The sequence below is a fragment of the Lupinus angustifolius genome, chromosome LG01 (genome assembly GCF_001865875.1).
Source record: "Lupinus angustifolius cultivar Tanjil chromosome LG01, LupAngTanjil_v1.0, whole genome shotgun sequence".
Lineage (NCBI taxonomy): Eukaryota > Viridiplantae > Streptophyta > Magnoliopsida > Fabales > Fabaceae > Lupinus > Lupinus angustifolius.
The window spans coordinates 24,739,700-24,764,362 of record NC_032009.1 but is presented as its reverse complement, the minus strand read 5'-3'; the positions used below and the strand labels follow the sequence as shown (position 1 = coordinate 24,764,362).

The 24,663-nt window shown below is 32.0% G+C and overlaps 3 protein-coding genes across 8 annotated transcripts; 1 reads left to right on the top strand and 2 right to left on the bottom strand.

The window, feature by feature from the left end:
* LOC109358012 (squamosa promoter-binding-like protein 13A) lies at window positions 5,384-11,482 on the top strand. 6 transcript variants are annotated; one of them, XM_019602084.1, is made up of 5 exons: window positions 5,384-5,395; window positions 6,666-6,668; window positions 7,894-8,402; window positions 9,517-9,650; window positions 10,718-11,482. In XM_019602084.1, the coding sequence occupies exons 3-5, from the start codon at window positions 7,969-7,971 to the stop codon at window positions 11,332-11,334; spliced, it is 1,185 nt and encodes a 394-aa protein (XP_019457629.1). In that variant the 5' UTR covers window positions 5,384-5,395; window positions 6,666-6,668; window positions 7,894-7,968; the 3' UTR covers window positions 11,335-11,482. The 6 variants fall into 6 exon arrangements, with proteins under 6 accessions (XP_019457629.1, XP_019457633.1, XP_019457623.1 ...); XM_019602078.1 differs by lacking the exons at window positions 5,384-5,395; window positions 6,666-6,668 and adding exons at window positions 7,071-7,267; window positions 7,435-7,486; XM_019602088.1 differs by lacking the exon at window positions 6,666-6,668 and having other exon boundaries at window positions 5,385-5,395.
* On the bottom strand, window positions 12,906-17,004 carry LOC109358006 (gamma carbonic anhydrase-like 2, mitochondrial). The gene is made up of 2 exons (XM_019602073.1): window positions 16,571-17,004; window positions 12,906-13,605 (listed from the first exon to the last, which is right to left on the bottom strand). Exons 1-2 carry the CDS (start codon window positions 16,953-16,955, stop codon window positions 13,229-13,231), a joined length of 762 nt encoding a protein of 253 aa, XP_019457618.1. The 5' UTR covers window positions 16,956-17,004; the 3' UTR covers window positions 12,906-13,228.
* Window positions 22,037-24,218, bottom strand: LOC109325592. Its single transcript, XM_019558076.1, has 4 exons — window positions 23,885-24,218; window positions 23,183-23,350; window positions 22,506-23,084; window positions 22,037-22,410 (listed from the first exon to the last, which is right to left on the bottom strand). Exons 1-4 carry the CDS (start codon window positions 24,216-24,218, stop codon window positions 22,037-22,039), a joined length of 1,455 nt encoding a protein of 484 aa, XP_019413621.1.

Genomic DNA, 24,663 nt, shown 5'->3' with positions numbered 1-24,663 from the left:
CTGCAGAATGGTTTCTTTATAAACTGCATTTTCAGAACTCAAGCTCACTTCTTGCATGTTAGATTTTAAGAGAGTTAGAGCATATTTTCGTGTTAATTTCCTCATCTACATGAAATTGCATTTGTGAGATTAGAGAAGAGAGTATTCTATGCTTTAGGATTGAGAGGCATTACATGTTTAGTTTCTCATCATTTCATCTCATATGTTCATGCATTTCTTGATGTTTTTGGAAAGATTTCATATTCTGTAAAATCTGTTTTGAACTCATGCATTATCATTTTATATGAGACATGTGTTAGAGTTGTAGAGTAAGGTGTTAATTGTTTTAATTTGAGCATTGTAAGTGCTTTAGATTACTCTATATTCTTGTTGTAAAAGTGTTGTAATATTGGGAATCTCTAGGTGTCTTACCACCAACGAGATTGTATTGCGTCTTCATTAGCTTAGGAATCTTGATAGAAAGAATAGGTTCTTGGCTGCGGCTACACCGCAAGAAAGGTTTTCTTGGGCGGTAGGAAGTGAGTCAAACCAAGGGATAGGGTTCTTTAGTTTTCAAGAAAGTGTCTAAGTGTTGTAATTGAAAGAATTGTTTGTAAAACGTTATTTCGATTATAGTGAAGAAAAATCTCACAGATCAGACGGGGGGCCTGGATGTAGTTTGCAAGTGGACCACAAACGAACCAGGATAAAAACCTTGTTGCACGCTTTTCTTTCCCTACTCTCTTTATTGCTTTAATCGATTACTTTGTATAGTTGTATTAGCTGTAATAATCTGTTTCTATAATGTACTGTTGTAACTCTGATATATTTGTTAGCTCTGTATATTTGCTTCGATCTCAGTTGCTTGTCGTACAAGAAACTGAAACTGTTTGTGCGATCTAAGTTGTTTTAATCGATTAAAAAGTTGTAGTTAATCGATTATTCTTTCTGTGTTAATCGATTAAACTGGGGGTTTTCAGCATTATAAGTTTTTTGCGAAAAGCTGATACTTTGACCGCTACACCTATTCAACCCCCCCTTCTAGGTGTATTTTAGCCAGTGGTACCTAACAATGACCTCCTAATTACTGAAAGCAACTCAGATGGAGTTGGATTGATCAAGCAGAACTTGAAGTCAGAATTTGAAATGTCTGATCTAGGGAGACTTTCCTACTTTTTGGGCATAGAATTCAAACAGATTGATGGAGGAATCTTTATGCATCAAAGGAAGTATACTCAGGATGTCCTAAGGAAGTTCAACATGACCAATTGTAACTCAGCTGAGACACCAGTAGAGCCAAGTTTAAAGCTGGATAGAAGTGAAAACGAACCTGCTATAGATTGCATAGAATTTAGGCAAATGGTTGGATGCTTGAGATTCATTTGCCACACCAGACCTGAAATCTCATTCAGTGTTGGCTTGGTAAGCAGATTCATGAGCAATCCAAAGAAGTCTCACTTTGTAGCAGCTAAAAGAATCCTAAGGTATCTTAATGGCACACTTGAATATGGAATTTTCTTCTCAAGAAATTCAGAGAAATGCAGGCTGCAACTCTTTGCTTATTCTGATTCAGATTGGTCTGGTGATTTGATTGAGAGAAAGAGTACAATGGGTTATGTGTTCATGCTATGTGGCTCTCCCGTATCTTGGTGTTCAAAGAAGCAGGAAATTGTTGCTCTTTCTACTTGTGAAGCTGAATATGTTGTTGCTTGTCATGCTGCCTGTCAAGCTTTGTGGTTAAGTTCCTTGCTAGATGAATTGATGATTGGCTTTAAAGGCATTGTTGAGCTTGTTGTTGATAACAAGTTAGCAATTAATTTGGCCAAGAATCCAGTTGGTCATGGAAGAAGCAAGCATATAGAAAGGAAGTATCATTTTCTTAGAAGTCAAGTAGAGAAAGGCAAGATTTGTTTGAAGTATTGTAAAACTGAATTCCAAATTGTTGATATAATGACAAAATCTGTCAAGATTGAAAGGTTTAGGATGTTAAGGAGGTTGTTGAGTGTGATTTGTTTGTAATGAATGATTTAGAATTAAGGGGGAGTGTTAGAATGGTTAGTTAGGTAGCTTCTATATTAGGAAAGTATTCAAAAGGTAGTTTAGTTAGTTGAATGCCTTGTTGCTATAAATAACTTTGTTAAACATTAATTCAATACATGGAGTGTAATACATTGAACAATTCATCTTTTCATCTCTAACTACCATACACTTAATTCATTCTCATTCTTCTTCCTTCTTGCAACACTCTTCTTCTATGTTTTTCTTCTTCTCAGTGCAGTGGCACTCTTTTTTTTCCCCTACAAGACTTCATACTTGAATAAAATAAATAATCTCCCCCTCAAGTGTGTGTACCACATACTTTCTAGTCTGCTCCTTCTAAAGTCTATCATGTCTCAGTCGAACCATCGAATATGATACCACTTGTTGGACCAGACTGCAACCAAGGAGCTTATAAGTGAGACACCACGTTTTAAACCAAAACCTTAAGGCATTAGTTTCATGGATCTTTTCCACTTATGTATTCTTTCACTAGTCATCTTATATCCAACATAAGACTTCACATTTGAATAAACTCAACAATCTTTATCTAAATATTTTTCACTTGAACAAAATTGATATTCACAAGGTATCTTTATTTTATTCCCAAATAAAAGGTTTGGTCATTTGTTATTTTTTTATTAATAAACAAAATATAAAGTACAATAGATATAGACGTGATACTCATACAAGAAATGAAGAAAATATGACTACATAAATTTATCATGCTCATTACATATTAACTTATCATATTCAGGGTAAATCTATTATTCCAAAATGTGTGATAAATAGTGTCACGTAAACTTTGATTGGTCATGAAACAAAATGTTATTATCTTTTATTATTCACTTTTAAAATTTAAATCATTTCACTAATCAAATATCATAATACTGGTCAGTGGCACACTTTCGAGACAATAAAGGTCTCCCTTATATCATAATCATGACTGTCAAATTTAAATAGGTATTTGACTAAAACATATATTTTACTGTGAACCACATACCAATTTTCTTAAAAGTTTAAAATTATTGTACTGACAATGCAATGTTTTTACACTGTCGACGTATTATATATCATTAATTTATATTAATTTTGTTTGAAAGCCAATGATAATTAATAAATCAATGGTGGATCATTTGTTAATAGTGTAAAAAACAATTACACAGTTAGTAAATACATATTAAATCCTTTATTTGATTCTAAAAAGTTTAAAGTGTTATGATTTGTTACAACATTTTCACCTCAACTCCAACTATATTATACATATATTTATTGTGATCATGTAGTTGTAGTTCTATATTTTGTATTATCAAAAATATTCTTACACCTTTTTTATAAGAAATTAATTCATTTTAGGTGTATAATTGTCTTTCTTTATAAGTGTCTTTCTCACGAATTAAATTCTTAATATTTTAGTCATCCTAGAAATCTAGTAAGATGTTAGATTACTTGACTAATATCTTGTAGTATTATTGATGTTATCCTTAAAATCAATTTTTGTATACAAAATTAAAATATACTAGATGGTAACTTTTATTTTTATCTCCTGGAAATTGATTTCTGAAAAATGTTAATAATGCGGGAATATTATGTTGGAGTGATAGCATCATTTCATGCATCATAGTTCATAATACCACATAGTGAAAGAATTTAAAGCACTGACATTGATTGTTCTTAATAGAATAAGAACAATTTTATTTTGTTCTTCACTATGATGTTTTTATTTTTTAATTTTATTCTCAAATAAGAACAGTTCTTGGTAAATAAGAACAATTCTTAATAAGGAGAGATAATCTTTTTGTATTATAATGTACTTTATTTATTTTATGCATTTTATTTATCTTTTAATTTATTAAGTTGCATTTTTATTATATTTATTTAATGTGTTTTAATTAATGCAATATTTTTATTTATTTATTTGTGTTCACTTATTTTATTTTATAATTTACAACAAAAAATTATATTTTTAGTTATATAGCAATTTTTAATTTATTAATAAATAAATAAGTAATTATTCTTAACAATTTATTATATTTATTGTAAAGTATAAAAGCGTGGGGTATAGTGTGAGATCCAAATAAGAATAAAAAAAAGTAGATATTATTCTTATTTTATGATGAGTTGTAAAAAATTATAAAATAATATGTGAGATTCAAATAAGAATGAATTTTTTGTTTGTTGCTATAGATGCTCTTATGAATTATAAAACTCACGTGATATAGTTTGTTATCTTACTAGGGGTGAGTAGGACCCGACCTATCTACTTATTCAATTTTGCTCCATTATAATCAAACTCGAATAGGATCGAGTCTATGGTTAAGTCTGTGTTCAAAAGTTAGGCCCGAATAATATGTAGGTCGGGTAGGGATAAATATGATCTGACCTGTCTCATTGTCATCACATATGTGTTTCTAATTAATTATACAATTATATACAAAGTAATGACATCTCTTTGGTTGAAAGTATCATTGTTTCTCTAATTTTTCATCATATATACATGATTATATATACATATATATCACTTTATATATCAAATTACATATAACTATAATAATAAGTAATATTGAGAATATTTTATCTAAAATAGATATGCATTCTATTTAATCGAGTCTAAGTTGAATTTATGTTTAAAGGCTGATCTGTTCTACATTTAGGATCGAGGTAAGAAACAAAGTCTTACCCGATCCAACCCATCCCATCCCATTCTTACCCCTATTACATTCCCTCTCTCTAGTCTTTACAACAACCAAATCAAGTTTTGTAAAATACATTTTTTTATGAACAAAAAATAATGAGAAGCCTATTGCACATTGCTGCTAAGGTGCAGAGTGTGCTGCTAAGCAAGCCAGGCCCCATCATGCAAAGGCAAATGACAATAATTGACTAGCCAAGGCCACACCATCATGTAAAGCCTGGACCTTTCTGTCTCCAAAAGCTGCACTGACTAGTCTCAACTCACTCACTTCCTTCCATATCTCATCCACACCTTTTTTCCTTCTCTTTTAGTATTTATTTTATAGGCAGCACTGAAATATCCACACATTTATTGATTTTGTTTTTGTGTGTGTAAGCAAGAATTTCTCCGTAAAAATTGGTGTTTTAAATACTGATTATAATCGCGGTTACTTTTATTATAATTGTAGCGATTTTAAGAGAAAATGGGTGTGATGGCAATTATCATGATATATTTTTGTGGAGATATATAAATCCGAATAGGGTCGAGTCTGATTGAGTTTATAGGTGGTTTTTTGTTCAAAAAATATATCCGATCAATATTTAGGGTTAGGTAGGGACCGAGCATGATCTATCTCATGGCCACTCACTCATCATGTTTGAAGGTGTTTCTGCTCGAATATATACAGAGTAATGAAACTTTTTGGTCGAAAGTATTATTGATTATCTAATTTTTTATCATATATACATAATTAATAATATATATAAGTATATCATTTTATATGTCAAATTAGATATTCATAATAACAATAAAAAATAATATTTAGAAGTATTTATCTAAAATAAGTGTCATTATATTAATCGGGCTTAAAAGTTGACCCGGTCGATATTTAAGGTCGGATTAACTTCAAGTTTAAATCTAAATTAAAAAAAATGACCTAACCAATATTTAGGGTTGGGTAAGGAGAAGCCTTAACCCGTCCCAACCCGCCTATGCTCACCTCTATCTAAAAATATAATATTATGACCATAATTGTAGACAGAAATTTAAAATATCAATAGAAATGAAATTCACTTTAATAATTTCTATATATCATGGAGGGTGTATTCCTCCGTTGTGGTGGATGGATGATACATTGTTTAAAACTTGTGTCTGAAGTCTTCGGCCAGATGGATGTTTCATTGTGTCTCAATTTAGTTTTTTTAGTAGACTGTGTTTAGAATTATATACCGACGTAGTAGTGGTTTTGTTTGATCCTTCACCACTACATTTTAGAGGATGAGTTTGTAATTACACAATGATAGTGAGAGAAGTACATTTGTTATTTTATAAAGTGTATGTGATTTTTGTTGTGATTATTTAAAAAATATATATTTAAGTTAAAAATTTAATAATTAAATATTTTATGAATAATTATAATAAGTAACGTATATAATAATATATTTTTTAAGACAAAAAATATATTTTAAGAGGGTCATGAAGTTATGAATTGAAATCACATAATCAATATCCCCATGCACCCTTAAAAATGAGCTAATCTACCACTCTATTAACTATTAGCCTAGGCCCTAGTGGACTGAGTCATTCTTTTTATCTAACACCGGGAGCCCCCAACATTACTGCCAAGCGTCTACTCCAAAGGCTCACCAACATGATTCATCATTAGCATAACACAAAAACAGACCTAAATACATTCTTTATATTCTTTTTTCTTTGTTTCCATTCAAACAATAACCTCATCTTAGCTAAGGTTGTTATCCTTTTAAATTTTTGAAGTGTTTTCTCCCCTCTCTCCCATGAGTATGAATGTCTACCAGACAAGTATATATTATTTCAAACTATATCTCAAATCAATAAAAATATATTATGAATTTATGATAATTAAAAAAAATTAAATATTAATTAGTTTTTCTGTTTTTCTTTTAATGTCATTAGTTTGGGACAAAAAATCATTTTTCGTGATCTAACGTACTAGCAAGTTGTAAATTGTAACTTTGAAGTTCATGTTAAATAATAAAAGACTAATGCTATATTCTCATAATAAAATAACCTAAAAGTTATCTAAATTACATAGAAGTGTTATATCTACATACATCAAGCTAACATGTATCACTAGTACATGTCACTTATTTGTTACAAGTATTTTTATCTTAATTTTCCTAATAAAAACATACCAAAAGAAAATAAAAACCAAAGTAAAAGACATGTTATGAAATGTGAAACACAATCCCACATGCCTTGTCTTGAGCAATATCCATTCTCTGTACTTCTTTTTACTGACTAATAAAAGTTGAAATCAACCAACAGCCTGTCATTATTATCTATATCTTCTTTCCTTTCTCAAACTATACATACCAAGATGAACCACTATATTTGGTAAAACAAAACTTTTTAATTTATTAAAATATTTCACTTTCAACTTCTTAAAGAGAACATATCAACTAACCCTTTATTGAGTTTCATTGCTATAGTTCTCACTCTCTTACTCTTTCTGTTTTCCCTGAGTTTTATGTTCAGATTTCAATACATTATCCTCACTACTGTTACACAACTTCATATTCTTAGGTGGCTAACAAGGTATGTTTTATGTGGTTTGTGTAAGATTTATTCTTAACATAACATAACGTAAAATCTTCTATCTTTATGTTATTTTTAAAGGAAAAAAAAAGAGAAGGAAAAAAATCTAGCTCTTTTATTTAGCTATCTACTTTATTTGGTATTCATATTCATGGAACCTATGGCAGATAGTGGTGGTGAAGGGAAGAAGTAAAAGTAGTACTCTCTTCCCTTTTTCAAGTAGCATATTTATTTATTAATTTTTAGGCATTTAGTTTCTCCATTATTTTTTGTTGGTAACCTTTCAGTGTAACTTCCTGTTTCCTTGGAATTACAACTTGACCTTCTGCTAGGTAGTTAGTTACTCATTAATTATGTATCTTTAACCATATGATGCAGGTTTGTTACTTTTTATTTTCTCCAAAAATAGGTACAAAAAAATGTCTTGTGTTGTGTTGTATAGTAATAATTGACTATTTCTGTTTCTCTAGTTTTTCATAATTTCTATCAGTTGTCACTTTAAGACTTTGGAGTTTGGTTGTTGCCCTGAAAAAAGATAAAGCTATACATTCTTTAGTGCCTTTAATTGAAGTTTGGTTCAACTTCTTTTTCTATTAATGTCTAGTCTTGCTTTTCATGCAATTGAGAAGGGTGAAACTGTGAACAAAACAAGAGGGAGTTTTTGAGGCACAAGTGCTGAAAAGTGTGAAAAGTCTTTTATCATGGACTGGAATTTGAAGTCACCTTCTTTGGATTTGACTGAAGTGGATCAAGGAACAACTTTTCCAAACATGGAAACAGTGGATGAAGGGTCAAGCAGGTATGGTGTTTATAGAACAAAAGGTGAGTTTTCTGTGGACTTGAAACTTGGCCAAGTTGGGAATTTTGGCATAGAATCAGTGATGGCTAAGCCTAAAGATACTTATGCTGCTGCTGGAGTATCGAAAATGGCATCATCTCCTTCGGGGTCATCTAAGAGAGCTAGAGCCTTTAACAATGGGAATCACGTAGTTACATGCCTTGTGGATGAGTGCAAATCAGATCTTAGTAACTGCAGGGACTATCATAGGCGCCATAAGGTTTGTGAACTTCATTCCAAGTCTCCACAGGTCACAATTGGTGGCCAGAAGCAAAGGTTCTGCCAACAGTGTAGCAGGTGCGTATCGTATATTTGTTTCGCTATATCCTCCGACTAATCCTCCTAATACTAAATAAAGACGATTAAGTAAAAAGTGTTGTACTCATTGTCTTCAAAGTATAGAGAGCATTCAATATTTTCTTTACTTATTAGAATAATTTAGCTGGAGGATTTAGAATTATTTGTGTACATATATGTCTTTCAGCCTGTGTCATGCATTGGAATAAAATTGTTGTTTTATGTTTAGTTTCCATATTTTGTGTCCTCTTCATTGATGCAATTTATTTTTTTTTCATTTTGATTTTACATTATAGACATATAATAAACATATAATCTGTGTTATGTGGAGTCCCTTATCCACTATATATGTTAGCTTCAGAAGTAGGTGTGCCAGTTACTTTCTTTTGCTTTATGATACTGTTAGAATAATAGAATCTTAGTTTAGCTTCTTCAACATAGGTAGAAGCAACGTTATTAACTAAAAAGAGTCCCAATGACACAAAATGTATTCTAATATGAAAATCCTACCAGACTAATTAAAGTAATCTTCTGCGAGATGCCTTAATATCTGGATACTTTTCATGTTGAGCTGGAAAGTGTGTGAAAAGCACTTGTTTATGATTAATTTAGCTTTTAATATGCCTATGATTCTAATTATAAGAGACCAACCACTATCATGTCCTTCAAGTTCTATAGCTTTATAATTGATAGATAATACATTCATTAGTGCATGCAACACAATTATAAAACTTTTATGAAATTTGAGGATTCGTTCGCGAGTTGGGTTTTAGAAAGGAATACTTTAGAGTCATCTCACAAGTGTATTTCATGACTCTCGAGCTTTCACTTTTCCTTATCTTCCCTCCAAAACTCAACTCGCGCAAATGGACCTGAGAAAATGATTGCCTGAATTCTTGTTTTTTTCTGTGTTTCTGTTAATAAATCATGTGAATGATGAAATCCTTACTATTTTAACTTATTACTTACATGTGAACTTGATTTTATGGATTTTTTGTACATGCATCATATATGTGAATTTGATTATATTACATGCCTCAATTCCATGTCATATTGACATGATATATTACATGCCTGAAATCTTCAAATTCTGAAGCTTCTTTCTTCTATGCAGGTTCCATTCACTAGAGGAATTTGATGAAGGAAAAAGAAGCTGCAGAAAACGCTTAGATGGACACAACAGAAGGAGAAGAAAGCCACAACCAGAACCACTCACGCGTTCTAGTAATTTTTTGTCCAATTACCAAGGTTAGCTTCGAGTTACTAGCTACATTATCTAAGTGGACCCATGTGTGCCTATATTTGGAGCATACATATGCTAAAGTACCCACATAGGTACATAAATATTAAAAGGGTAAGATATAACTTAATTACATAATGCACTCACCTAGCTCAGTGCTCTGCCACAATCCCTTATTTGGTCCATTGATGTTCACACTCTTCATAATCTAGTGGCCACTATAATAACATTTCAATACGGTTGTACATCTTTTGTCCAAAAAATGTACCGCTCTGTGTGTCAGTATTTATGATTGGTTAGAAAAATATTTAATTATTAAATTTTTAACTTTAATATATTTTTTCAACCAAATACAAATAGTAGAATATGACGTGATATATCTCGTGGGACAAAAAGTGCTTCCACACTCGCTCAAGAAAAAAAAAGTTTTGCTTTTAAGAGAGTGAAACAAGCTAGTCTATTATTTGGAAATAGGTTATATATTATTGAAATAGTATCATGTGTAATGCCTTGAGATTCTTCTTACTTAGTTTGGACATAATTCCTTGACAATAGACACACGTAATGGTATACCTTAAAGATAAAACCACCATTTCAGCCCTTCAATCTGTAAGCACCCGTGATCTTAGTCCTTAAAATTATGAACATCAGTCATATAATTAGTCACTGAAACCAAAGACCCTTTTTACCAATGAATCATAACTTCATGGTCTAAAATGACTAGTACTTATAATTTGGGTCTACTTGAAAATTTCATAACACCAAAGAACCAATATAAAGACCATTAACAAAATAGATTTTTTTTTGTACTACCAAATATATCCCTTCAATATATGGTTAAGAAAAATGCGAGATTAAAATAGTGGTTTGGTTTATATCGAATAATCCATAATTCTCTAATTGTCTATCAAACAATTGTTGAGAGGAATTATTAGGTAATCTGGAACCAATGTTCTTAAAAGGGTAATCACACACCCTAAAAGGATTATATCGTTAGTATTACCTCTACTCTAGAAAATGCTTAAACTTCAATACTACACACACATATGAAAGTCAATGTCTAAAAATATACTAGTACTTTTTTCAGGCACCCAATTGCTACCATTCTCAAGTTCACATATATACTCTTCCACTGCTATGGTGAATCCTGCATGGAATGGAGTTGTTACTTCTAGTGCAGATGTTAGGCTCCAAAACCAACACCAACAAGTGAATTTCATAGAAAAACAAGACCTTTTTCTTGGATCTTCCCCAACAAGCTACAAAGAAGGGAAGCAACTTGCATTCTTACAAGGTGATCACAACCAAAACACACACCATCTTCACACACTTCTCAGGACTAGCCCTTACTCAGAAAGTAGTGAAGGGTTGAGAAGCAAAATGTTCTTTGATAATAATAATAGCCTAACAAGTTCAGTTCATGAATCTCCTTGTGCTCTCTCTCTTCTGTCATCACCACAAGTACACAACAACCCTGGAAATGGATTGAACCAAATGGTGCAGCCTCATTCATCATCACTCATGCAACCCTTAGGACTAAGCCTGCATGATAATAATAATAATAGTTTGGAGTCTGTGGAACCAGTTTTGGATCCTAATGGTAGTGACCATTGTTCATCAATGTATAACATTGGTTCTAGTGGATCACAGGGGAGTGATGCACCTCAACTATTTCCATTTCAATGGGAATAGAGAATTTTATCATTAAGACTCATCCTTTTGGTTGTTCATTTACATTGAATTCATTCCCTAGGACTATTTAAATTATCATTTTATCTTGGATGAAGACAATGGTCTATCACATAAAGAAACATTGGTGTATTTAAATTATCATTTTATCTCCTATTTGTTGCACTGTATTTCAATATATCTGAAGGAACACCATGTCATTCCCCTCTCATCATAATTCCTAAGCACCTTTGTATTATCACTCACCATAAGAAACTAATTCATTTTAGGATGTGAGTACCTCTCCTAACAAGTGTCACTCTCAGGAATTGAACTTGATCTTTAAGTCTTTTTGAGAATGTAGTGAGACATTACACCACTAACGCCTTTCATTACAATTTAAGAGGCAATTTTAAACTAATATATGTTTATACAACTTTATGTCCATATCATAACCTCCCACTAATTAGGAACTTTCCAACTCACTTTAATCTGAGAGTGGAATTGTATCATTTCATATCACAAAATGGTCCACTCCCTTTGAAATAGTACTGTATTTAACTACACCAGCAGCTAAACGGCAATAATAAGAAATTGTGGTAGCGGCTAGTGTATCTAAAGTACCTCCTATTGAAATTTTTGGTTGGAAATGAGGAACAAATATCACATGTTCTCAATAGTGTTTCATTCTATATTCTTCATTCTATATTCTGAACCAAACAGATAATGTCATAAATAAAAGGATTTTTCTTTTAAAAAAAAAGTAACATTTTATATTACTTGTTAAAATATGATTGATCCGAAATGGGAATAAGACACGCTAGGGGATAGATAATGATATTGCCATTCCAATCGGTGGAAGAGTCACACAGGGCTAATGCATTTAACTATTACAAAGAGAAACTCGATAACATATCCAGCAATGAAAAATTAGCAAACCTTAAAGCACTTTTGACTTCGCAAGTGGTAGAGGCTCCTAATTGTGGGGTCTACGATGACCACTACTGCCCTCCCTTTCTCATGTTAACTAAACAACGGTTCAGGTGGCTGTATTTAAGTTGCATGTTATCACACTCGAGCCTTTTCTTATGACTCACTCAGAGCCATATCTACCTACATCTACAACCTACGATGGTGTACAATGTACAATTATATATGCAAGAGATACGTAGGTAACATTATCTCCCTTTAAATGGGGTCTTGATAAAGGGTAGTGCCGTGGAGAATAAAATAAGAGAAATTGAAATGAAAAACATCAACTTCGTTACTCTTTCCCTAGCTATAACTCGTTGAACTACCAGCATCCAATTGTTCTAGTATCATAATAATGACATATTGAAAGTCTATCACAGTTAGGTGTTAACAAAAAGTGCTACTATAATAAATTAAAATTTGGTGAGCCTTCTTCAATTAGGAAAGAAGCAAAAAGGCAAAAAAAAGACTAGGATACAATTATCCTAGGAAAAATAACAACTTATAACTCAAATGAACACATGAATCCTCATAGCACGTGCCTCGAAACAGGTGATCAAAAAGAGCAAAAAGAAAGTGGTAAAATGTTAAATTGTTATCTACCCAATCCAAGATAAAATATCGAGAAAATCCAGACATAATTTGGCTATTCACTGCCATTTAGGATTTATTGGCGTTTCAATCAAACAGAGAGCACGAGACACAAAGGAATAGACATCAAACCAGTCATTATTGGGAGCAAAGAACTAACACTTATAAGTCCAAAGATGTATCTCATTCTCTTAACAGGTTAGTCCAGCCAATTATACAGGACATTATGTTTTATGCCAATAATTTCAGCAAGGAATGCAAAAAAACACAAGCTTACTCTCTCTGTTTAGATTCTTATTTCCTTATAAGAAAAACTTAAACTACCAGATACAATGAAGAGTGACAATAGAGAACATCAAATAGAAATACCAAAAGACTTCTTGAACTTCTCAACCTCCAAATATACTGTGGAATAGGGAAGGAACTCTGACTGATATTCCCTGCTCAGATGATTTATTGCAACAGCAAGCTGGGGGATTTCTACGATTTCTTCATGGGTCAAAGTCCTAACAAACTTGGCTGGATTTCCTGCCCAAAGTTCACCTGTTGGAATTCGCCTTCCTGGGGGAACTACTGATCCGGCTTCAAGGATTGACTGTGTCTCCACCAATGAACCTTCCATGAGGATGGAATGCTGCCCAATAATGCACTCTGGCTCAATAGTGCAGGATCTCAACAGGCTGTATGCCCCAATTGTCACATACCTCTCTACTAAAGTCTCAGCAGGAAGGCCTGATTCACAGAATAAAGCATACATAAGAAATACATTCATAAATCATAATTCAGCATGGCCGACATGCATTTTTCAATTTTATCAAGTTAAATTTGGAAACTGCCATGCAAATTAGTTAAACCAAAAAAAGGAAAACTGTGAAGAGTATGCTGATTGTTAACTTCAATTAAAAGTGAACAGCTCAACCAGAAGTCAGAACTACTACATTCTGATTTTTTTTTAAACAACTGGTAGTAAAACTTTTAAATATGAAAATCAGCTAGCGTTGCCAAAACACATTGGAAGAGACAGGAAGTGTCAGTCATCACATAAAAGTACAAGAGACCAATAGTAGTGGTACATTTGCAATTACTTCATAACTTGGTTTGGGATGCAAAAGCCACTTCAAAATGTTTTGAAAAGAACATAGACAGCTGGAAAGCAGCATAGCTCAAAAAATTACACGACTCAATAATAAAGCACAATAACACACCTGTGACTTGAGCTTCAGTTAACTGGCCATAACTTCTAAGAATACCATCCAAGTCATATTAATTATTATCAAGAATAAAGTCTTTGGAAAGTTAAGTGGTCAGATCAAACAATTCTCCTGCCCTATTTTCTCCAAAACTTAATTATTTAATATAATGTACAAAGAAATTGTTCGGAATCTGAGAGAAATCTTTTTATATTAGCGTTTTGATCATGTGTTGGCATGTGATTAAAGGTGGTGATGGTCCCAAAAAATACTGGTAGTATGGTTGCTATGGAGGCAGGGGAATGAGAAGGAATAAAGTGATTCTGGGACGTAGCTTCTAATAAAGGCACAGCATCAGCAAAATAATTTACTAGAGGTTTGCGCTTCTGGAACATGTCATTGATGTTAATCTTCTTAGGCCTTGTTTGAGAGTGGGGTTTTGGAGGGGAAGGGAAGGGATGACTTTGGAAAGTCTTCCCCTCCATGTGTTTATTTTTAAAGTTCCCCCAATTTGGGGTTTTTTGGAGATAAAATGTCAAAATAGCTAAATATGTTTAGTAATAATATAGTTATATATTATTGTCCATTTCTCATTGTTAATTACATTTTTAAGGGGAAATAAAAAAATATTCTTACATTATCATTAATTTATCCTTCTTCATCTAAATTTCATACTCCTAAACAAGGGAGAGGATTTCCTTCTTTTTCCCTTCCCTTCCTCTCCCTTCCTAACCCTTTAATCCCTCTCCTTCTCTTTCCCTCCTAACTCCCAAACAAAGCCTTAGGGGCATGGTGGATGTACTAATACTTGCATAATGTGTGTTTCATAATCTGAAAGTGGAATTCATCTTTTTTTAAATTGATCGGGAGCAAATGTTCTTTGAAACTGATTGTTTGATATCTTCCATGAGCATTGGATTTGCCATCGTAAAGATGGGAAAGTTCTATGGCAGTGTTCTGTTTTTGCACTCCATTGATATATTTGGTTGGAAAGGAACAATAGAATTTTCAATGACTCCATTTTGACTTTGGATTATGTATGGGATGGGGTTACATTTTTTGCTCACACGGGTGTAAACCCATAGGCTTTTTAGCAGGGATAATATTGTACATATAAAGAGGGACTATCTTCCTTTTTCTAATAATCTTTCTTTTGCTATCAAAGGGATTAATTCCTTAATAAAAAAAGATAGTACTACATCTACTGAGAATCTATCAAAGAAAGTATATGCTTAGTAAAAATGGTGTGTTTAGAGGATGAGGAACACAACAAAAACATTGAACTATCAAACAGTTAAATAATGAAACAAAAAAATTGATCTTCCACCAGAAATAGCCATCAGAAAAATTAAATAGATCAACTATTGAAGAATATAACAGCTATTACAATCTCCAAATGATGCTATAAATTATTAAATCTTTTTTCCCAACAACAACAAGGTGGGGGAAGAAGAAGAGAGCAATGTGACTCCACATTTATAAAAACTCATATCTATCGATGGCCAGCTAGAAAGTTGAGGAAGCAGCAAAATTTGGGATATGATTTATAAAGATTCACCATGGTTCCAACAGTAAGACACTTGCACAGGTCGACAATTAATTTCAATTTGAACATCACAGGTCTTGGCTCTCATCAGGCCACGCCTCTCAGAGAGAAAATAAAGTACCAAAAACATAAAGTTTCAGATACCTATTTTTTTCATTTCATTGACAATTAGCTATTAGAAATTTATAATTGGTGGCTAATTTCGATATATGGGAGCAACACTGATTGGGAGGGACAGCCACACCAAAAAAGGGATTAGTTCCTTACCCTAGGGTGAGGTGAGGGGATACCCTTGTTATACAAAAAAACAATTAGATATTCGAAATTTATAATTGTTAAAATAAAAGTTAGTAAAATTACATTTAAATTTATTGAATATAGGGGAAATTAAAATACTCTGACCTTAATTGAGGTTTTACATAATTATGCTCGATATCCATCTTGTTTCAAAAGCTAGAATAACTTCCTCTTGGAGGAGGTTAGTGTAATTATAATCACGCCCCCCTTGATCCTTATCGTGGGAGGTGAATGTACTTACGAAACAAGATAGGGTATAATTAAGCTATACCTCGGGGGATCAGAGTAATACCCCTTCGAATATATGATTAAGTACCTAATCTAAGGTTGTTGAAATCTGATTTTCAAAAGAACCATTCTCAGTTTGTTTTTTCTTCCCGTATTGTCATTTTGACAATAGAAATATCAATACTATGAAACACACTTGCTCTTTTTCTCTAATTCATGATTCATAGGAAGGAAAATTATGAATATTTACAAGCCAAATGCTTAAAAGCACACCAGATCTATATTCTACGAATTCGATGTTAAATTCTACAACGAACCAAAATAAATAAATTCACAATTCACACAGCAACCAAACAAAACGAACGAAATCCATGAGCAATTGAATTTTGAAACAGAGAAACGAATGAATCATAGAGAGCGCGAAAACGTAACTAACCTGTGGGAGAGGACCAAGCAGCGTGAAGAACAGAGCGCTCCTGAACGTTGGAGCAGAATCCGACACTGATCTTATTGAGATCTCCGCGGAGGACGGCGCCGGGCCACACGGAGGCTCCGTCCCATACGGTGACTTGTCCGGCGAGGACAACATTTGGTGCCACGTAAGCATCGACTGCAACTTTAGGAAGCCACTGCCCTAACGGGATTATCTTCCTCTGCCCTCTGTAGTCCCATTTCACCCGATCCGGTGACGGAGTTATTGATTTCGCCGCCTCCGTCGCAAAAGCGCGTTCCGCACACGCAATCTGCGGTTGCAAGTGGTGCTTTGAGATGGCGCGTGCGGTTGTTAGGGCTCTTCTGGAGAATCGTGAGAGAGTCGCCATGGGAATATTAAGAGAGGTGTGAAAATGAAGAGTGGGTTGGGAGTGAAGAAAGTGAGTGGAAGAAGATGGAAGTGGGAATGCGTTTTTGGGCTTGAGGGATCGGGTTTCTGAAGCCCAATAAGTTGCCTCACAACAAGGAACAAAAAGATGAGGCCCACTTCTTCCTAAACATAAACATGTTTATGATGTTCTTTTCTAACCAGGATGATCCTGGGTTATTTTTTTTGTGTGAAATTTTAAAGGTAAAATTATCATCATAATATTAATAAAAGAATACAAATATTATTACCGAAGAGGATGTTAACTCATTCTTTTTATGAAGAGAATGTTTTTGAGTCATTCCACTATATTTTTTTAAAAAAATAACTCACAAATAAAACTAGAGAAAAATAATACATTATATTATAAAACTAGTCTACACATTTTGTTATATATTTATAATATATATCACAACATAATATTGTATTTATTAATGGTTGATTTAATTATTTTGGTGTGTATGTTATTTTTATTGGAGGTACAATAATAGGGGAACAAATTTTTTGTCCCAAAAAGTACATCACTTTATGTTTTTTTTATTGGTTAGAAAGACAATTAATTATTACACTTTTAATTTAAATATATATACAATCATATGAAGTGAGGTATGGAGTGAGATACTTTTTTGAATAACATATATACTTCCCAATGAAATAGATTCAATTTTGCACCAAGAGATTTTTCAAATGGAATAGGGGGAAATTACACTTGTACACAACCATGTTTTTTTCTTTTTCCATTTTTGAGCGACTTTTAGATGCTGCCCGAAGGTACTTTTGGCAAACACTAAACTTTGTAGCTTTTGGTGGAACATGGAGTCGACCCTTCGAAAATGAAGAAACAAAAACGCTATAAACTGGTTCAAAATGGTTTCAATAATTGGTTCATTTATTTTAAATTCCAACCAGACACAACATTTTTTTGTACTTTTTATATTTTAAAGTTATATGGTTTAGACCTTCCTACTTTGATTTTCTATTCTTTCATTTATTTTGACCATTTTCATTTATCAAATGTCTTAGATCATGTTCACTATCCCACATTTTAGGAAAAACTCATCCAAAATGGGTTTATCTCTAACCCAGACCAAACAGAAACCAACTTCAAAGACAAATCCCATACTGATTTTCCTAAGTCAATTTTTATAAAATCGTCAATCAAACCATTCGTACTTACTTCAAAAGAAGCAAAGGCTTTTTCTATAGAAGAACTTTTTTTGTTTTGATCCCAGTTCAAAACTAAAAGTCTGAACTAATTAAATGCTTGTATTAGAAATTTTCAGAATTGATTTTCCATTTCCATAAAAAATATAGTTGATAACTTTCAATTCCAGATTATCCCTTTCTTGGAATAGATCTTGGGGGAAAGGTTTTAATAAATTGATACCGTTCATTATTTCATATAGAATTATGGGTCGAACCAAAACAAAATTAATTCACGTTATTTAGGGGTCTTCTTGTACTCGGTGGGTGCTGTAAAAGCTGCAACAAATTCTGCTAACGTGGAAACTGAAAAGCGAATAAAGAAAGGGAAATTTTGGAAGTAACCTGCTGAAAAAACAAGGAACAAAAAAATCACTGGCCAGGTCAGAATTATGCCGAATCCTCATCCTTTCACGGATTGTATACAAGTAATTTTCCTTGTTCAGATAACTCTTTTATAGGCTGTTATCTCTAACAAATTTTGTTTGCTTGTTGAATCCAGAACTAGAAGGACTTCTTGCGAAAAAGCCACTATCTATTATTAATATTTATTTTTTGGTACAATTGGTCATTAGACAAATGAAATTTGAGTTTATTATATGCATGAGTATAAAAATTTATATATAATCAATATATTATCTATTATTTATTTGCATTAATTTTTTAAAGAATCAATGATAATAATGAATCATACAGTAAAAGTATATAAAATTATTATATCATTGTATACATTTTTTCTAATGAAATTTTATCCTCTCACTACTCTAATGTTGATGACATTTACCTTAATTATTATTATCCTATCCTTAACTTGCATTGTGAATTTTTATTTTTGCTTCTAATTGTTCCAGAGGAAAAAATGTATTTATTAACCATATTCTATACATTATCACTATGTCATGGACTAATTCAGTTTATTTATTGTGCTTGTTTCGCTTGGTGTATACAAAGTGCATCTCATGATTCAAAGGGATATACATTATACCTTCTTTTTGGCTTTGCGCACAAAATAAAATTGTTTGCACTTTAAACATTATAAATCAGATCCCCAATACTTAAAATAATTTGGAAAAGTGGTGCATTGATCACAAATAATTTTCAACAAACCTACATCCTAAAGCAAAAAGAAATAAAGCTTAATAAGAATGGGGAAAATATCATCAAATACAAAAATAAATTACAGACACATCACAAACTTGCAAGGAAATGTAAAAACTGAAGTAGATAAATAAACCTAACCAAAATAAAACCTATTTAGATCCAATACACAAATCTGAAACCAAAAAACATAGTTACCCTGTATGGATGTGAACTCCAATGACAATAAGAAAGATAGTAATAAGACCAAAGTAAATAATGGCATGAACAACAATGGAAGCAGCACTAGTATGCATATTCCCAAACTCAATGACCCTTCCTCTCCCTGGTAACTGGAACAACAAGCCTGGGCTCAACAACACAAATAGCACCACTGCTATCAACACTGGGCCCCAATCAGCCATTACCTCACTTTTCAGCTTTTCAAGAGAAATAAAAAGGGGATCTTGTTTGAGATCAAAAGCACAAAAGAAAGTGAGGAGTGGTTTTTTTTTTTTTTGCTTTAAGGTGGTGGGGTTTAGAAGGAGTGGAATCTAGTACTAAATAAATGAGACACGTGATGTGTATCAGTTCGAAAGTTTGGGTGGGGCACAAATACAGAAGCACACACGTGCACACAGAAACGGATCAGGTAATTGTTTAAGAGAAACAATGGGAGACATATACCATCCATTATATTTAGTGATAATTACATTTCTGTTTTTTTGTATTATGACTGAGTTTTAATTATAATTAAAATTTTAATGTGTTGTGAATATTTTATTAATTATATAACATACATATATTTTTACCCAAGTTTTTCTAATGATTTAATAAGGTTTGGACGGCTTTGATTACTCTCTTCTCGAGATAGGGATTGGATACAGGGAAATAAGTGTTGAATTTTTTGGCAATTGTTTAAACAATTTTTTGACTTTTGGGAATTTGCAATGACACATGATGTTCTAATTGTATAAATTTCTTTACACATTCTTTAGTGTATACAAAATGGCCAAATTAAAATTAAAAAAATAAAGTCCAATCAATATTTTTCAACATGTTTTTAAGTATGTTATTCATTAATGCAAAAATTTCTTTGTGCATATATTGAATTCTTTAATGAATGCAAAATGAGCAAACTAAATTAAAAAAATTCCAATCAATATTTTTCAACATGTTTTTATGTATATTATTCATTAATGCAAAATTTTCTGTATGCATATATTGAATTATTACAAAATGGTCAAATTAAAATTACAAAAAAGTTCAATCAATATTTTTCAACCAGTTTTTAAGAACATTATTCATTAATGCAAAAAAAAAAATTTATGCATATATTGAATTCTTTAATGAATACAAAATGAGCAAATTAAAATTAAAAAAAAGTCCAATCAATATTTTGCAACATGTTTTTAAGTATTATTTATTAATGCAAAAAATTCTACTTTTACTTGCACAATATTTTAATGAGAAAAATATGTATACACTGATAGTGTAATAGATTTTTACATTATTATTATATCATTCATCATAATCTTAATTAACTTTTAAATAAAAGTAATATAAATGAATATTAAATTGCGAACTAACTCTATATAAAACTTTATGAAACCAATTAATTTCATCCTTTATATATCATGCATTTTGTTTCAACTTGGAAGATATATTGGGCCGAGAACTATGGACTTCGGTTTGCATATTTTTGGACTCATTCGTGATTATGGACTTGGGTTTGCATTATTTTTCGGCTTATATTTTATGGAGTGTGATTAAATTTTGAACTCCAAATATTTTTTGTGAAATCATATAAATGTTCTTATGTATAAAATAAAAATCAATTTATATATAACTTGAACAAATCATATTATATCAAAATATTTAAGACATTAAACTATATTATTATTTATTTAAATTGTAGTGTTTTTAAAACATTAAGCATATGAGTCGTTTACATTACCTAGTAAAAATACTTACGAGCTTAGTAGAACAAACCATGCAAAGAAACTAAAATTATACGTCATACTCAAAATAATATTATCGGTTATGCAGGCCGAATTCACTGTCATTTGTTCATTTTTACCATCAATAAAAGAGAAAGAGAGAGTTTACTAATTTTTCAAAGTAGGTCAATGCTTTTAGAAGGAAACTAGTAGGAAACCCGTGCATTCGCACGGGTGATAATGTGTGTTGCATGAATTTAATTAAAGAATGACAACTTAAGTTGTTAATGAAAATATTATTGAGGATTACTTACTAAAATATTGTTTGTAATATTTCATTGTTGATGTAAAAATATTGAGACTATGAAATGGTATTAAACCTGTAATGTTAAAATAATGAAAAATGTTATAAAAATTTGAATGAATTTAGTTGTAAAGAGGATGTTTGTTAACATGAGAATGTGAATAAATATTACCTCATAAACCTTGTTTTGTATATACTTGATTGTTGATGACAAGTTGTTGTATATTGAGATGATATTGAATCTGTTATTTAAAAAATTGTATTAGTTAGAAATAAATATTTGAAACATAATGTAAATTAAGTTATAGAATACTTGTTACAGATTTTGGAAAACTTCTTTATAAACGACATTTGTCGTTGTCTTCAGTGGTTTACCATCCTTGTCATGTATCAATATCTTCAATCCTTTTTTGCTCTGTACTCTTGAAACAGCTACATATAATTGACCATGACTGAATACTGGTTTAGGCAAATATAACCCTACGCTCTGTAGTGATTGTCCTTGCGATTTGTTGATTGTCATAGATATGATACAATTATAGGGAACTGTCTTCGGATAAGCATGAAAGGCCATGAAGATTGGGATGGTGACATTGATAACCTAGGAGTGTAAGTGATATTCCCAATGTTTTTTCCAGACATTATTCTTGCCTCAAATACATGATTAGTCATCTTCGTAACCATTAACCTTGTACCGTTACATAACTCTTCAGATTGATCTAAATTCCTTAACAACATAATCGGGGTGCCTACTTTTAGCTTGATCTTATGATTTGGAAGACCTGATGTTGAAAGTGAATTTAGAAATTCAGGGGTTAATATGTTGAATGCTTCATTATCATTAGCATCAAACATATCAACTTCATCTGAACTCAAATATTCTTTTTCATCGCCTGTAAGTATACATTAGAATAGTTATTACTATAAATATAGTAAATGTAATACATATAACATAAATGTGTATGTCGAATAAAATTGAATACTTTACCTGGAATTTTCATCAAAACATATTCATTGATTTGATCAACAATCTCAATTGTTGATGCAAGTATTGCTCTACATTGAAGAAATTGTTCATCCTTGTAATGGTCTTGTAAGTTTGGGTAGGTGCTACAGACTATGGCCTCAATTGAGTTATCATAATCTATAATCAGAAGTTCATCTGGGATATCAATTTCAGCACAACCATCATTAGGCTCAGATAATTTTCCATTTCCCATCTTTAGTATCCACTCAGAGAATTGCTTGATATCTAAATCATTGTCATGATTTTGTAAACGCATGTTCTTTGTAAGGGTTAAAACTGTATATTGATGCCAAAGATATGATGCATTAATCGTTGCATGCACAATATCTGAACGACAACCTCTTGGAACCACTGGTAGTATTTGTCTAAAATCACCTCCAAATACTACAACCTTTCCTCCAAACAAAATTGAGCCATTTGTTGTTCCCATGATGTCGCAAAGACTTTTATCAAGTGCTTCGAAGCAAAACTTATGTGACATTGGAGCTTCATCCCATATAATTAACTTTGTTTGTTTCAATAATTCTGCAAGTTCAGTTCCTTGATGAATGTTGCAAACAGAGTTATTAAAAGTTGGTACTGGAATTTAGAATTTAGAATGTGCTGTCCTACCCCACGTAATAGTAAAGAAGCTATACCACTTGAAGCCACAGTCAATACAATATGCTTTTGAGATCTCAATGCGTAAGTTAGAGTTCGCCACATGTGCATTTTTCCAGTTCCTCCATAACCATATAGAAAAAACATGCGACCTTCTTGACGATTAACAACTTGCATTATAGTCTGGAATATATTATATTGTTCTTCTGCATAATATGAAATGAATATGTCAACATTCATCTTATTAATAGATATATTAATTAGGACATTCATTAAATAAAGAATTTTCTAAGAAAATGGAATTACCTGTTAAAGAGTTGAAAAGAGAATGAAAGTTTCTCTTTAATTCAGCTGTATCATAATTAAGCTCTTGATATATTAGTCTATTGCCTAATTGACTTGTTACGTACCAATTTGGGTAGGGCATTAGAGGACAGTCCTTCAAATTCCTTCAAGTAGTTTTTCAATCTCCAATAAAGTTAGATTTTGTAGTTGTTCATCTGTAAGCACCAAACCTATAAGATATAAAATGTGTTAAATGATATAATATATTTAAATAAAACCAAATTTTAGTAATACAATGTAATATAATTATTGGATACCTTGATTATTGGAGATATTTCTTTAATTGTAAAGAATTCCATCAGATAACCATTGCCACGTGTTCTGCCAAACATGATTTGGCCTATTCATATATGTTGATAAAAGCGTTGTGACAAATAATTTCCTCAAGTAGAAACCAGAACCCCAATCCTTTGCTTCTCTTAGAGCTTCAATGTACTCTCTATCATCCTTAAGTAAACCACATGCAAAGCATGCATCCCTGAATGTTTCATATCGAATATTTGAAATAGTTCTAATATCTTCATAACATGTTGGTCCTTTAACAACTGTCAACATCATCCTTAGATAGTACAGCTCACCAGTGCATGGAGAAACCCAAATTAATCTTCCAATTGTATAACTAGATTTTCTTGGCTTCCAAGATCTAGTTTTCTTCACATAAACAAGTTTTGACACATATGGAGCATAAGCCAATGTTCTACCTTCTGGATATTTTTTATTAGCTTCCATCCAAGATGTAAACATAGATTCTGATACAGTTGGTCTTGAAAGAATATTGTCAATATCCTCGTGATCATTAAAATAAACAGGTTGTTCACCTGGAAGATGAAAGTATAATCGTTCAACAGCTGGTTGTCTCCCATGAATTGGAAATTTAAAAATTCTCCAACATGCTTCTGATGATGATACATATCTATAATCAATATATTGTTTAACCTCATCAATGTTAACGGGAGCCTATGATGCGCCATCATCTGTTGGTTCAATAACAGTCGTTATCCTATCATACCCTTTGTTTATATACTTGAATAAGTACTTGACTGAAGTACTTTGGTTACACCACTCCATATTAATGTGAGCTTAGTACTTGATTAATAGTTGCGGATTGTAAGGCACAACATAGCGATTGTCAAGAGATATGCCATTTTTTTCAACAATGTTTCCATTATCTCTT